Source organism: Brassica napus, chromosome C3, assembly GCF_020379485.1.
Source record: "Brassica napus cultivar Da-Ae chromosome C3, Da-Ae, whole genome shotgun sequence".
NCBI classification, from domain to species: Eukaryota; Viridiplantae; Streptophyta; class Magnoliopsida; order Brassicales; family Brassicaceae; genus Brassica; species Brassica napus.
In genome coordinates, this window is record NC_063446.1 from 27613046 (window position 1) to 27627642 (window position 14597).

Here is a 14597-nt window from a genome sequence, read left to right on the forward strand (position 1 = left end):
CTTCGATTCTTTGCTGACCCCAAATATCACACATTTGATGCTCTTTTCATCGAGTTTTGTTCGCCTTTCATACGGTATTAGTGCAAAAGTCACACACCCGAAGACTCTTAGATGTTCCACCGACGGCTTGTGTTGGCTCCACTTTTCAGATGGTGTGACTTCTCCTAAGATCATTGTTGGACATCTGTTCAGTATGTGAACCGCGTACTGTGCAGCTTCAGGCCAGAATCTGTGAGGAACTTGCATTCCAAATAGCATACACCTCACCATGTTCATCAGACTTCTGTTCTTCCTCTCAGCTATACCGTTTTGCTGAGGCGTGTAAGCAGCAGTGAGTTGACGTTTGATGCATGTCTCTGCGCAATAATCCTGGAAAGCCTTGGAGTTGTACTCTCCACCGCGATCAGTCCTGAGACACACCATTAATACACCAGCCTCTCTCTCAACTGCCGTCTTGAATTCTTTAAAAACCTTAAACGCCTCAGACTTTTCTGCTAAGAAGTATGTCCAGCATTTACGGCTATGATCATCAATAAAATTAATGATGTACCTCTTTCCACTCTCTGAAATCGGTGAGATTGGACCGCAGATGTCACGATGCACAAGCTCTAGCACACGACTGGCCTTCCACTCGCTCTGCTTTGGAATATTGGATCGAATCTGCTTGCCCTTCATGCAGATCTCGCATACTATTCCATCGCTTGCAATCTTCGGTAAGCCCTCAACCATATCCTTCTCTGAAAGGGTTGCAAGTACCTTATGATTCAGATGTCCCAACCTCTTGTGCCACACCTCTTCCATGCTTGTAGCAGGGATCACAAGTTGATTCATCTCCAGGTCTTTCTTAGCTTCTCTCACGATTGCCTTAACCACAAACATACGATTTGCAGTCATCGTTGAGTGCATGATCACTCGCTGTTGCTGTTTGTGCCAGATCTCACACTCATCATCTTCAATGATGATCCGCAGTCCCTTCTGTTGAAGCTGCCCAACACTGAGTAGGTTGTTTCTCAGTCCAGGTATGTAGTAGACAGAGGAGATCACTTGTGTTGCGCCATTGATCTGAAGTCTTAGGTTTCCTCTTCCCTCAACTTGCATCTTTCTGTCATCTCCAAGTCGTACTTGTTGCCGGAATTGATCATCAAAGGTGATGAACCACTCCCTAACTCCACACATATGGTTGCTGTATCCTGAGTCCAAGTACCATACATGCTCCACTTCTTCATTGATCTGAGCCATGAGAAGTATATCTTCCTCCATTTCAGCGTAATTAGCTGATTTTTCCCATAAGGGACACTCATTCTTGTAATGTCCCATCTTGTGACACTTGAAGCATTCAATGTTACTCTTGTCGAAGCTTGCATTTCCTCTGTCAAAGCTTCCTCTTCCACTACCTCTGGAGCCACCTCTTCCTCGGTTTTGGTACTGATTCCCTCTCCCTTGAGAGTGTCTTCCTCGTCCTCTCCCATCCTCCATTCTTAGAGCATGCTCATCTCCTATGTGCTTGCTCAGGTTCTGCTCATGAACAAGGAGGGAGCTTTGGAGTTCATCGACAGACAGCTCCTTGATTACGCGTTTAAGCACACATCAATTAACCTAATGTGCCAACAATACCACAATCGAATGGTATGTCATTGTAGCATTTTAGGATCGAATCCACAAGGAACTAGTGACGTATAACACCAAGAATACACAAGCTTTCCAAATCTAAGCAAACAAGAAGATGGATGATTTGTAACAAGCTAATATCCTATAAATATAAACAAGGTGATCTCAAATCCAATCAAGAAATAAGTGCAAGAACTTTCAAATACTAAGGATGGATTCATGGGTAAGGATAATTGATATAAAGTGATCAAGTTTCAATCTAAAGGTATCAACTTTCAATCAATCTATTTACCTTAGGCCTAGACACAATCCTAAACAAACTCTATCCCTAGATGAATGCTCATTTACCTAGATAACTCAAGCATCAAATTCCTTTGGTTGAATGTTATCTAAGTAATCATTAATCTCAAGTCTACTAGCCATCTTAACACCTTTAACAACAAATTCCTTTGGTAAAGAATGTTAAAAACTTAGGAGAGTTGGTTCAGGCATTTCATCAAACACCTTCCGGGTATGAAATGCCTAGAGCTCAACTTTAGAGAGGCCAACTCTAGAGTTGCATTAAGAGCACTCTACTAGCAAGGAACAAGATGATCTATACTAAAACACCTTAGATCTAGCTTAATCACCCTAATCTACCTTAACCCATGAATCCAAAATGTGTCTACTCAATAATCTCCATGAGAAACCTTAAACCCATGTAGGGATCAAGGCTAATCATGTTAATGAGTAAGAGAAACACAATTATAAGATAAAGTACTTCATTAGATTATAGAAAGATTCAAGCTTTTACAAGTTTATACAAAGTCTTAAGAGAAAAATGAGATAAAACTAGAGTTTTTAGGTCTAAATCTATTTATAGGAAAGCAAAACTCGAAATGGTTTGATTGGATAAAACCGGGTCAAACCGGAATAAACCGGTCAATGTTTTGAAATTGACTCTTGTCTTCTCCACAGCGGCTTTTACGACCCGCTCCACCAAGTCGATATTGGACAGGGGCATAGGTCTTTTTCCAGCGGCACGATGAACCCGCTGCGTCTATCCGCTGTGTTTGCTCGAGCTCGGACTTCGTCTTCTTCGTCTCAGCCAAGCTCGCGGGGGTGGTTCAGTTTGTGCTCCAGCCACCACAACACATCGCAACACATCAAAACCGTGACTGTCGTCGCCTCTCCTCTTCCTCGCGAAATCAAGCTCGAGCCGTCGTGGTCATCACTGGCTCCGCCTTCCTCGTCGTAGCCGAGAGCTTTAGTCATCGTCGCAAATCAAGCCGTGACTGCGCCACCGTCTCCTCCAAGACGCGACCAAGCTTCCTCTGTGGCCGTGCTCAGCTCCACCGTGACCGTGCTCAGCTCCATCGTGGCCGTGCTCGTCGTTTCCGTCTAAGAAAAAGCTTCGATCCTCTCCAATGGTGAAGTTATAAGTATTTGCAAGACAGGTCCCTGAACTTCTGGTTCTTTACAAAATGGCCCCTATCTTTAGAATTTGCAGACACACCCTCTAAAATCAACCCCAATCTTTCATCTGTGCGATTTAGCCCTCGTATAATTGCAAGATGGTCCCTTGGTTTCGGATTTCTTTCAAATTGGCCACAAACTCCATAACTTGCAAGAACAACCTTGTGATTTCGCCCCAAACTTCTCAAGTGTGCACTTTAGCTCCTATTTATGCAATTATGCATGTAAATGCAATATTAAGACCTAAATGCAATATAGAATGATTAAAATGAACTAAATAAGATGCTAAATACTATTAAGATCATGAGTTATCAACTCCCCCAAACTAGAATTTTACTTGTCCACAAGTAAACTTTAAAAATGGAAAATAGAGATGTTTGAAAATGGAAGTTTATAACCAAAACACTTTCTAGCCTTCAACTTAACATCCTAAGATAAACATAGTAAATAGCATGAACAACTTTCTTAATACACTCTAGCTTCTCAAGGCCTATCAACACTCTTATGCCTCTACACAAGTTGCAATGCTCATCAATCAACAAGTGTTTCAACCAACTCTCACATTCAATTAAACAAGCATACAAAGTGAGTTCTTGCAAATGGGCACATGATCTCAATCATTTGGCTTTGTGAGTGAAAATGGTCTAATGTGAAGCAAGGGTTTTCAAATGCATCTTTTATGGTGACTCACACTCAAGAATAGGAGCTAGAACATTATGCAAAATTTATCTAAGAAAAGGAGCAATTCATGCATACAATGACTTGTTCTCATCATTCTACCCCTTTCCTAAATGGTTTCAAGCTCTACCCTTCTTCTTTTCATCATCCCAAAACCCAAAGATAGACTCACTTTCATCTCTCACCCAATGAACACATTATCATTTCTTATTCTAGCCAACCAGAGAGTTTTTTTTTTTTATTCACTCAGCTTTTTTTTTTCTTTTTTTTTTGTTTTTTTTTCTTTTATTCTAAAGGGGATTCTATTTATAAACACAAGAGCTTTTTTTTTTTTAATCCCTAGTGGTTTTTTTTTTTTATTTTCTCATCTTTTTGGTTCATTTCTTTTCACTTTCACTCACATCCCTATCCCAAGATCAAAAGAATTTAAGCTCACAAACCCAACAACCATCCTAGAGGCTAGCCTAAATGAGGTCCTAATGCTAGCCAAAGATGAGAACAACTCATTGTCGCTCCTAATACTCTCAAAATTTTGCACATGACATGCTATCAATAAAAGGCCTCACTCAAGCAAATTAATGTTGGTTTCAAAGAATGGTGAGGGTTAATGGGTATGAAGTGCCATTTGGGTTAACAAAGATGGGTACAAAGGGAAAAAGATAACCCAAATGTGTATGAGATCCATGATCAAGTATGCAAATGCCCATATGCAAGAGAGATTAAGTTCATTTAAGCCAAGTTCAGATTGGAGTTGGTTTCAAGAACAATGTCAATCATCAAGCAAACAACATGTTTCAAGAAGAGTTTTCAAGGCTCGAAGCTTACAAGCTTTTTAAGAAATGCTTAAGCTACTTGATATGTTTGCTAGGATGTCAAATTGAGTTCTAGACATGTGTTCTTTACAAGGTTTCTCCCAATGCATGAATGCAATCTAAATGCTTCTAGACTCAATCCTAAAGATGAAAATGGATCAAGTGAAACTACATGAAGATTTTCAAAAAAAAAATCAAAATTTTATGGATTTTCTATGCAAATAAGTATTCACAATGCAATGCATGAGACTCATGGCAAGTAAACAAAACAGAAAATGATGTGAGATAGTAGACTCTCCCCCAAACTTACTTCACACAGTCCCTTGTGTGAGAGTAAGCTCAAAAAAGAAATCCAAAGGAAAGAAATAAACATGAAAACTAAATATGTACAAGGTTGGAGTGACACTTACTTGAAGTTATTGGCTGAATTGGGTGGTAGAGGACCCTTGGCCTCAGATTTATTTCACTTGTAGACATGGGCTGAAGCGGAGAAGGCAAGTGTCTAGAGTCACAATGCTTCACATCAGCCATGGTAAGTAAGACTTGACCTAAAAAACCTCAACCATGCTTATTAAATAACCTAAAAAGAAAAGATAAAAATATATATATATACAATGGATAAACATGAGATTTCCTCCCAAGTGAGCTTGTTTTAAGTCTCTAGCTTGACTTTGTGTGCTTGTTAATCATAGGTATCAAAAGGTTGAGCCAATGCACCTTTGGTCCTTCTCCTACAAGAACAAGGAACCAAGTATGCAAAGGAGCACACTACTATCCATAGAAAATAGACAGATTTTTCCTCAAAGAGCTTCACTAAAGATGTGACATGAATTATGAAATGCTCCTTGAGGTTCAGATGGTCATGAGAATCAAATGCATATGGTGGAAACACACAGTCAACTACAGGCTCAAACAAGGGTTTAACAAAGTAGTCAACTATATCTCCATCAATCAAGTAATACACAATGCTCACATTCTCATGATAATTTTTGACAAGGGAGTTTTCTATCCTAAGCAAGAGCATATCCACATCAAGTTCATCCCCTAAATCAGCAAGTTCAAGAAGAGGTCTAGGTTCATTAAGCATCAAAAACTCATACTCAAGATCAATTGAAGCACAAAGATAGTTCTTGTCAAAACAAACTTCAATATGATCTCTAGCAAGCTTTTCTATTCTCAACTCATCTAGCTTCCTAGTTTCACATATTAGATCAAGACATTCATTTATGAGCACAAGAGAATCAAGATCATGGGCAATATTCTCACCACAAGGCAAGCAAAGTTCCTCAAGTTGAAGTTCTAGAGTGGAAATTCTTGTACCTTCCAGCTGGGGTGGTGGAACCCAATACATTACCTCTTTAAGGTCATAAGCAACATTGAACTCATACTGTGTAACCTCCCTCCCTTCAAGCTCTGCTTGATCCCTAATAAGCTCCACCCGGATCCTTCGTGCTAGGGATGTCTTTGCTGACCCCGGGTACTTCTTCTGAAGCTCATTTAACGTCACAAGCTGTGCTGGTGTGAGTATACTTGCATCAAAGGGTGGTGGCTCCACATACACATATGGCTCATCTTCGATGTGATCTTCCTCTTCTTGTGGCTTCTCAAAACAGCTTGAAGCCATCACTCAAGAACATAAGCTAGAAGTAAAGGTTAGTAACTATACAAAAGAAAAACAAAGCAAGAAAATAAAGCTAAGTCTCAAGAAAAATTGAAATCCTAATGATAAATCTACTAGTTCCCCGGCAACGGCGCCAAATTGATTACGCGTTTAAGCACACATCAATTAGCCTAATGTGCCAACAATACCACAATCGAATGGTATGTCATTGTAGCATTTTAGGATCGAATCCACAAGGAACTAGTGACCTATAACACCAAGAATACACAAGCTTTCCTAATCTAAGCAAACAAGAAGATGGATGATTTGTAACAAGCTAATATCCTATAAATATAAACAAGGTGATCTCAAATCCAATCAAGAAATAAGTGCAAGAACTTTCAAATACTAAGGATGGATTCATGGGTAAGGATAATTGATATAAAGTGATCAAGTTTCAATCTAAAGGTATCAACTTTCAATCAATCTATTTACCTTAGGCCTAGACACAATCCTAAACAAACTCTATCCCTAGATGAATACTCATTTACCTAGATAACTCAAGCACCAAATTCCTTTGGTTGAATGTTATCTAAGTAATCATTAATCTCAAGTCTACTAGCCATCTTAACACCTTTAACAACAAATTCCTTTGGTAAAGAATGTTAAAAACTTAGGAGAGTTGGTTCAGGCATTTCATCAAACACCTTCCGGGTATGAAATGCCTAGAGCTCAACTTTAGAGAGGCCAACTCTAGAGTTGCATTAAGAGCACTCTACTAGCAAGGAACAAGATGATCTATACTAAAACACCTTAGATCTAGCTTAATCACCCTAATCTACCTTAACCCATGAATCCAAAATGTGTCTACTCAATAATCTCCATGAGAAACCTTAAACCCATGTAAGGATCAAGGCTAATCATGTTAATGAGCAAGAGAAACACAATTATAAGATAAAGTACTTCATTAGATTATAGAAAGATTCAAGCTTTTACAAGTTTAGACAAAGTCTTAAGAGAAAAATGAGATAAAACTAGAGTTTTTAGGTCTAAATCTATTTATAGGAAAGCAAAACTCGAAATGGTTTGATTGGATAAAACCGGGTCAAACCGGAATAAACCGGTCAATGTTTTGAAATCGACTCTTGTCTTCTCCACAGCGGCTTTTACGACCCGCTCCACCAAGTCGATATTGGACAGGGGCATAGGTCTTTTTCCAGCGGCACGATGAACCCGCTGCGTCTATCCGCTGTGTTTGCTCGAGCTCGGACTTCTTCTTCTTCGTCTCAGCCAAGCTCGCGGTGGTGGTTCAGTTTGTGCTCCAGCCACCACAACACATCGCAACACATCAAAACCGTGACTGTCGTCGCCTCTCCTCTTCCTCGCGAAATCAAGCTCGAGCCGTCGTGGTCATCACTGGCTCCGCCTTCCTCGTCGTAGCCGAGAGCTTTAGTCATCGTCGCAAATCAAGCTGTGACTGTGCCACCGTCTCCTCCAAGACGTGACCAAGCTTCCTCTGTGGCCGTGCTCAGCTCCACCGTGACCGTGCTCAGCTCCATCGTGGCCGTGCTCGTCGTTTCCGTCTAAGAAAAAGCTTCGATCCTCTCCAATGGTGAAGTTATAAGTATTTGCAAGACAGGTCCCTGAACTTCTGGTTCTTTACAAAATGGCCCCTATCTTTAGAATTTGCAGACACACCCTCTAAAATCAACCCCAATCTTTCATTTGTGCGATTTAGCCCTCGTATAATTGCAAGATGGTCCCTTGGTTTCGGATTTCTTTCAAATTGGCCACAAACTCCATAACTTGCAAGAACAACCTTGTGATTTCGCCCCAAACTTCTCAAGTGTGCACTTTAGCCCCTATTTATGCAATTATGCATGTAAATGCAATATTAAGACCTAAATGCAATATATAATGATTAAAATGAACTAAATAAGATGCTAAATACTATTAAGATCATGAGTTATCACTCCTTGATGTCTTTGGACTATGGCACACACCACATAGGTAAACTTCTCAACTAGAGTCCTGAGAATCTTTTCAACAACTTTGTCATCGGGCAAATCTTCTCCCAAATTCCTCATGTCGTTGGCCACAACCATAACTCGGGAGAAGTACTCCGTTATCGTGTCTCCTTCCTTCATTTCTAGGACCTCGAAGTCCCTTCGCAGCCTCTGCAGTTGTGCACTTTGCACCCTCTTGTTCCCCTGGTACTTGGCCTTCATTGACTCCCATATGTCCTTTGAACTCTCCTTCACAATCGTCTTCAAAATTGTTTTGTCAATGGATGCAAACAGGTAGTTCTTCACCTTGAGGTCTTTCAGCTTCTGCTCGGCTACCTCAGTCCTTTGTGGGCCTGTCAGAATCATGTTTCTCTCCGGCTGCGTGATCCCAACCTCAATGAGCTCCCACCACTCCTTTGATCTCAGCAGGTTCTCCATGAGCATTGCCCAATGCTCGTAGTCACCGTCAAACTTCGGTATGTTCAGCGATGAGTCTCTCTCTCCCATTCTCTCACTCTTTTCGTATCACAAGTTTTTAGATCGAGAAAGCTCTGATACCACTTGTAAGAGGTAAAAGCCTTTTTACTGAATTGATTTTTTATTGCTTGAGACCAAAAGAGATTACAACTCACGATTTAAGTAATGCAAAGCTAGCTAAAGAATAGGAAACAACTAACCAACTAGTAACCATCTTCCTACAAGTCAGGAGAGGTTTATTGACTCAGAAACAAATTTAAAAAACTCCAAAAGACTCAGGTAAACCAACTAACTTGTCGACCAAGTAACTTTATTCTTCAAATACTACCCACAAACCATTTTGAACACTATAAAAGAAGATTTATCTTCCCAGCTCGATATAGTATTCATCCGGTTTATTAATTTGTTACAAATATCAAAAGAACAACAATACACGTGCATGGACAAAATCAAGAATCGAGACGTGATCTCGTTGTCCTAATTCTTTTGCTTTGGTCGCCCAAGCTACACGCCGTCTTAGTTTACCGAATGCCAAGTGGAATCAAGACTTTATCCAACCTGATGACGTGTAATCACGTTCCACCAATCACCATATGCCACGTCCGAATGGATGCCTTTTTATCGTTACTGACGTCATCACACGCGTCAACCTTTTTGATCAAAGGGGATGAAAAGTCGTGAATGGCGTCGTCACTTGAGCCTCTGCACTATTTTAACCTCACCAGTGACACTCCGTTCCTCTTCACTCTCTTTCTTCCATATACCATCTTCGTGACTCTCTCTCTCTCTCTCTCTCAGCTTTGTAAACTATGGCTTCATCTAGGAAGAAGGTACGATCTCGTTGTTTTCATCCTTGTACGTACGTAATCTTTTAATTTATTTTAATTTTCGTTAGGTTCTCTTGGTGATCCGAGTTTTTTTTTCTTTTTAGGTTTTGATCCCTATTGCTCATGGTACTGAGCCCCTAGAAGCATTGGCGATGATCACCGTATTGCGACGAAGTGGCGCTTACGTGACGGTGGCTTCCGTTGAGAATCAGGTTGGCGTTGATGCTTGTCATGGAATCAAGATGGTCGCCGACACTCTCCTCTCTGACATTACAGACTCTACTTTCGATCTTATCATGCTCCCCGTAAGTCTCCCGGTTAATACATCTTGCAATAATTGACAACTAATTAAGGAGATGGTCGGAACGAATTGTTAGTTTTTTAACTCAAAATACACAAGAAACATGTTGATATAAGCCTTAAAATCTATTCTGGCCATGTAGCATTAGAAATTACTGGAGCTAGCCAAAATATCATGTGTTCTTGTATTCCTATGATAATATTATCTCTCTTTGAATTTGGTAAACTATGTTAAGTTTTATGTCGTTTACTTTATCGCATTTATGTAGATCGACCAATATATTATTTAGCAATCAATTAGCAATGTGAAACTAGTCCATAGATTATTGCTTTTGAAGTTCTCTGAAGTACCTTAAGAGATGATTTGCTGATATTACATTTGATTATATGATTGATAAAAAGGGAGGGCTTCCCGGCGGCGAGACTCTTAAAAATTGCAAACCATTAGAGAACATGGTAAAGAAACAAGAGACAGATGGACGACTTAACGCAGCTATCTGTTGTGCTCCTGCTTTGGCTCTTGGTACTTGGGGTTTACTAGAAGGCAAAAAAGTAAGTCACAAGCGATCAAGTCTCAAAGAACGTTACTATTATCTTGTTTTCAGTTCTTTTCTTAATAAATTTGGATTGCATGGGGGTTTCTTGCAGGCAACGTGTTACCCTGTTTTTATGGAGAAACTTGCAGCTACTTGTGCAACTGCTAGTGAGTCAAGAGTGGAGATAGATGGGAAGATAGTTACCAGCCGAGGACCAGGAACCACCATTGAATTCTCCCTCACTCTTATTGAGAAGCTGTGTGGAAAACAGACAGCTATTGATGTCTCTAGTATCTTGGTATGTTTCTGTCTCTGCCCTCTTTTATCAGAAACATAGTAACTAAAGCCATAGTGTTCACACTTGCTTTGTCGTCCCCTCTTGGACTTACTTGTTCTCTTTATTGATATCAGCTGCCTCGTCCTAACCCTGGTGAGGAGTTTACCTTTACTGAGCTTAACCAAATAAACTGGACATTCGAAGATACCCCACAGGTATATATACATGTGTTCATTTACCTCTCCACTTAGTCCTTTATAAAATACACTCCTAGACTACAAAGATGTGTTTTCATGTTTCAGATTCTTGTTCCCATTGCCGAGGGATCAGATGAAATTGAAGCTATTGCGGTTGTAGATACCCTGAGGAGGGCAAAAGCAAATGTAGTGATTGCTTCGGTTGGTAACAGTTTGGAAGTTGTAGGATCTCACAAAGCTAACCTAGTCGCAGATGTGCTTCTTGATGAGATTTTAGAGAAGTCATTCGATATGATTATGCTGCCTGTGAGTGCTTATATACTTTCACATAAATTTTAGACATTCATTGAATAATAGTACAAAAGAAAATATCTAACTTCGTTGATGTGTCAACATTCAGGGTGGTCTTAACGGTGCGTCAAGATTGTCACGCTGCGAGAAACTGGTGAACATGTTAAAGAAACAAGCGGAAGCAAACAAACCATATGGAGGAATCTGCGCGTCGCCTGCTTACGTCTTTGAGCCTCATGGTTTACTCAAGGTGCAATATTCAAATCAGTACTTAATATATGTGAAAACGTTACAGTCTTATTGTTATATATCTTGAACTGAGATGTAAGAGGCATGTTTTGTATTAGGGTAAGAAGGCAACTACACACCCAGTGGTGAGCAACAGACTTTCGGACCAGAGTCACGTTGATCACAGAGTCGTTGCGGACGGAAATCTCATAACGAGCAGAGCTCCAGGGACTGCAATGGAGTGTGCACTTGCGATCGTTGAGAAGTTTTACGGGCGTGAGAAAGCGCTTCAGCTCGCCAAGGCAACGCTTGTTTAACTTCGAAGAGTTAAGTGTGACGTGAAATAAGGGGTTTAGTCATCTCTCCATTGATGTTGAGTGACTTTGTAATAAGAGCTCTGTCTGAGTGGAGTAAGTGGGTAGTTTATGGCTTTACTGAACATGTAATTCATGTTTTAAAGCATACTAGATTATGACCTTGAAAGCGCGGGTTTATTTTTGTTTTTTTTTTTCAATTGACAAATATTTAGTAAATGTCACATTTTCATATATTTGTGTTTTATTTTATAAAAGACTTAAAAATTTTATCTTTATTTATCGTATTTCATTTTAAATGACTATTTATGTTAAAAAAATTAAACTTTATTTTTTTAATGACTTAAGTTGGTATAGCTCTCATAAATTAATTTTATTATGGGGTTAATATTTTAATTAAAAAATTATATACTTTTAATAAAGATTTATACTTTTCAATAAAAAAATTCAATTATTTTTATCAATGCTTAAATTATATTAAGAAAAGAAAAAAATAATAATTAAGAATAGTTGCTAAAAAATTATTTGAACTTGGACTCAATGGTCCAAAGGAAAAAAAAAGGTGATAATTGAATCTGATTTTTTAATAGGCCCAAATGGCCCAAGAGAGATTTGATTTGGGCTGGATCCAAAAATAATGACCCAATATAGATTTGTTATTAATATTACTTAATTGCCCTTAATGAAACATGCAATGTTAGTGAAGGAAACATGCCCCTAAGGTAATTATGACAATAGGATCCTGCTTTAATAGTATAGATTTTTATGAATGCTTAAATTATATTAAGAAAAGAAAAAAATAATAATTAAGGATCCTGCTTTAATAGTATAGATTTGTTAACTTCCGGCACAATTTATAGAAGAGGATATTTTACTCTTACCTTAAAATAATTTGAGTTACTAATTTACACATTTGGATATATCACTATACCATATAGTAAAGACATACATTATGAGAAATTCTTGGGTTCACCCAAGGTTCACCAACCAATAGTGTTTGAATATTTGATATTTGATATTTTTTTAAAAAAGAAATAAAATTGAATATCCAAATTAGATTATATTTTTAAAATAAAATAATAAATAAAAATAGTTACAAAAAATAAATTAATTAATATTGTTAAGTCTTCAGCAAAATACTAAACCCTATACCCTAAATCCTAAACCCTAAACCCTAAACCCTAAACCCTAAACGTTAAACCTTAAACTTTGGATAAACTCTAAACCGTTGGAAAATCTTAAACCCTAAATCATACATTAAAAACTAAATTTTAATAACACTAAACCCTAAATCATAATCACTAAACCCTAAACCCTTGGGTAAACTCTGAACCCTTCGATAAATCATAAACTTTAGGGTTTAATTTTAAATATTTTTGATTTAGAGTTTATGATTTATCCAAGGGTTCAGGGTTTATCCAAGGGTTTAGGGTTTAGTGATTAGGTTTTACGGTTTAGTGTTATTAAGATTTAGTTTTTAATGTATGATTTAGGGTTTAAAATTTTCCAATGGTTTACGGTTTATCCAAGATTTAAGGTTTATAATTTAGGGTTTGGAGTTTAGGATTTAGGGTACAGGATTTAGTATTTTGCTAACGGTTTAACAATATTTATTTATTTATTTTTTGTAACTATCTCTTATATATCAAAAGAGAAGCATTGTAATAAATGCATTCACACTATAATAGACACGTGGCAGCCTCACAATGATGTGATAATAAGTATGCTAACGCGTTCACACTATATTCGTAAATATGTTCACACTATGTATTTTGCGATTTTTTCAATATAAAACTCACATACATGATTCCACTAAAACTCTGGATTTTTCGGTTCGAATAAAAATAGATAATGAATCAAAAGCCAAACTATATATATATTATTTTTATTGTTTACGGATAAAGTTGAGAAAAATATTCACAATTTTTTATTCGATTCGTTATCCGTTTTGATTTGAACCAAAAAATCTGGATATCCGTAACTCTACGAAAAAATCAAATACTAAAATACAATATCCAAAAAAGATTCAAATCACAAATACCAATATTTTTAGGAACGGATATCTAATTCGATCTGTTATATGCATATATATATACATATATGTAAACAATTATATATATATATATGTTATATATATATATTATATTTTATATCAGTTTTACAATATTTTTATGAATTAAATTTATTATATTAGGTACTAGAATATAAAAAGTTAAATAATGTTCTATTTTTGTAACAAAATGTTATTATTAAAATTTTAAATTATTTTTAAATTTTTATTTTATTTACGGATCAAATCGGATATTCCTTAAAATTATAAAACATTTCGGATATCCGAGTCACCGAATATCTAGGTGGCTAAAGATCGAATCAACATGAATGCTTCCACATACCCAGATATTCGATCTGTGTCCACCCCTATTTACGGATACAATTTTATTTTCTTTATATGTAAAAAATGACTAATATCAAGGCTTTTTTATTTTAAATTAATTTTAATTTTATCTTTCAAGTATTATTTTGAACAAAAATGTCATTTACTATTAATTAACAATATCTTTATATATTTGTCAACTATTTTTAAATACTTTTTACATACACATACATGTGCACCTTGATGTGAGCACCTTGTAACTAAATATTTACCACAACTGAAGTACTAATTTTTTTGAAAGTTGAAATATTTTTTCTTAATGCTTCTTTCACTACCAACCAAATTGTAGTAAAATGATTTGTCTTAATAATTTTCTTTTCTTTTTCTTAAACTATTATCTGTTTAGAAACTATTGGTTCGACATATCGGCTATCAAAAATTCATAACATGAAAATAAACAAATAATATTAATTTTTGGTTTTTACCGGGAAATAAAACCAAAAAAATCAAACATTTTAGCGAAATAAACTTAAATGAATATTAATTTAAAATAATAGTTATATTTTAGAAGATTAAAAACCAAAAAAAAAACTTAAAACCGAACTATTATCCAGATT

General features: G+C 37.1%; 1 protein-coding gene across 1 annotated transcript; it reads left to right on the top strand.

Moving 5' to 3' along the window:
- The first annotated feature begins 9278 nt into the window (after positions 1 to 9278).
- LOC106389196 (protein DJ-1 homolog A-like) lies at positions 9279 to 11884 on the top strand. Its single transcript, XM_013829400.3, has 8 exons — positions 9279 to 9466; positions 9568 to 9768; positions 10166 to 10315; positions 10412 to 10597; positions 10711 to 10791; positions 10879 to 11079; positions 11174 to 11314; positions 11412 to 11884. The coding sequence occupies exons 1-8, from the start codon at positions 9446 to 9448 to the stop codon at positions 11607 to 11609; spliced, it is 1179 nt and encodes a 392-aa protein (XP_013684854.1). The 5' UTR covers positions 9279 to 9445; the 3' UTR covers positions 11610 to 11884.
- The last annotated feature ends 2713 nt before the right edge of the window (positions 11885 to 14597 follow it).

Bases quoted from the DNA above. Each gene is read 5' to 3' on its own strand.
- LOC106389196 (XM_013829400.3), top strand. From the start codon at position 9,446: ATGGCTTCATCTAGGAAGAAG. The intron at 9,467-9,567 runs GTACGATCTCGT...TTTTCTTTTTAG, and splicing joins TGGCTTCATCTAGGAAGAAG to GTTTTGATCCCTATTGCTCA. The intron at 10,316-10,411 runs GTAAGTCACAAG...GGTTTCTTGCAG, and splicing joins GTTTACTAGAAGGCAAAAAA to GCAACGTGTTACCCTGTTTT.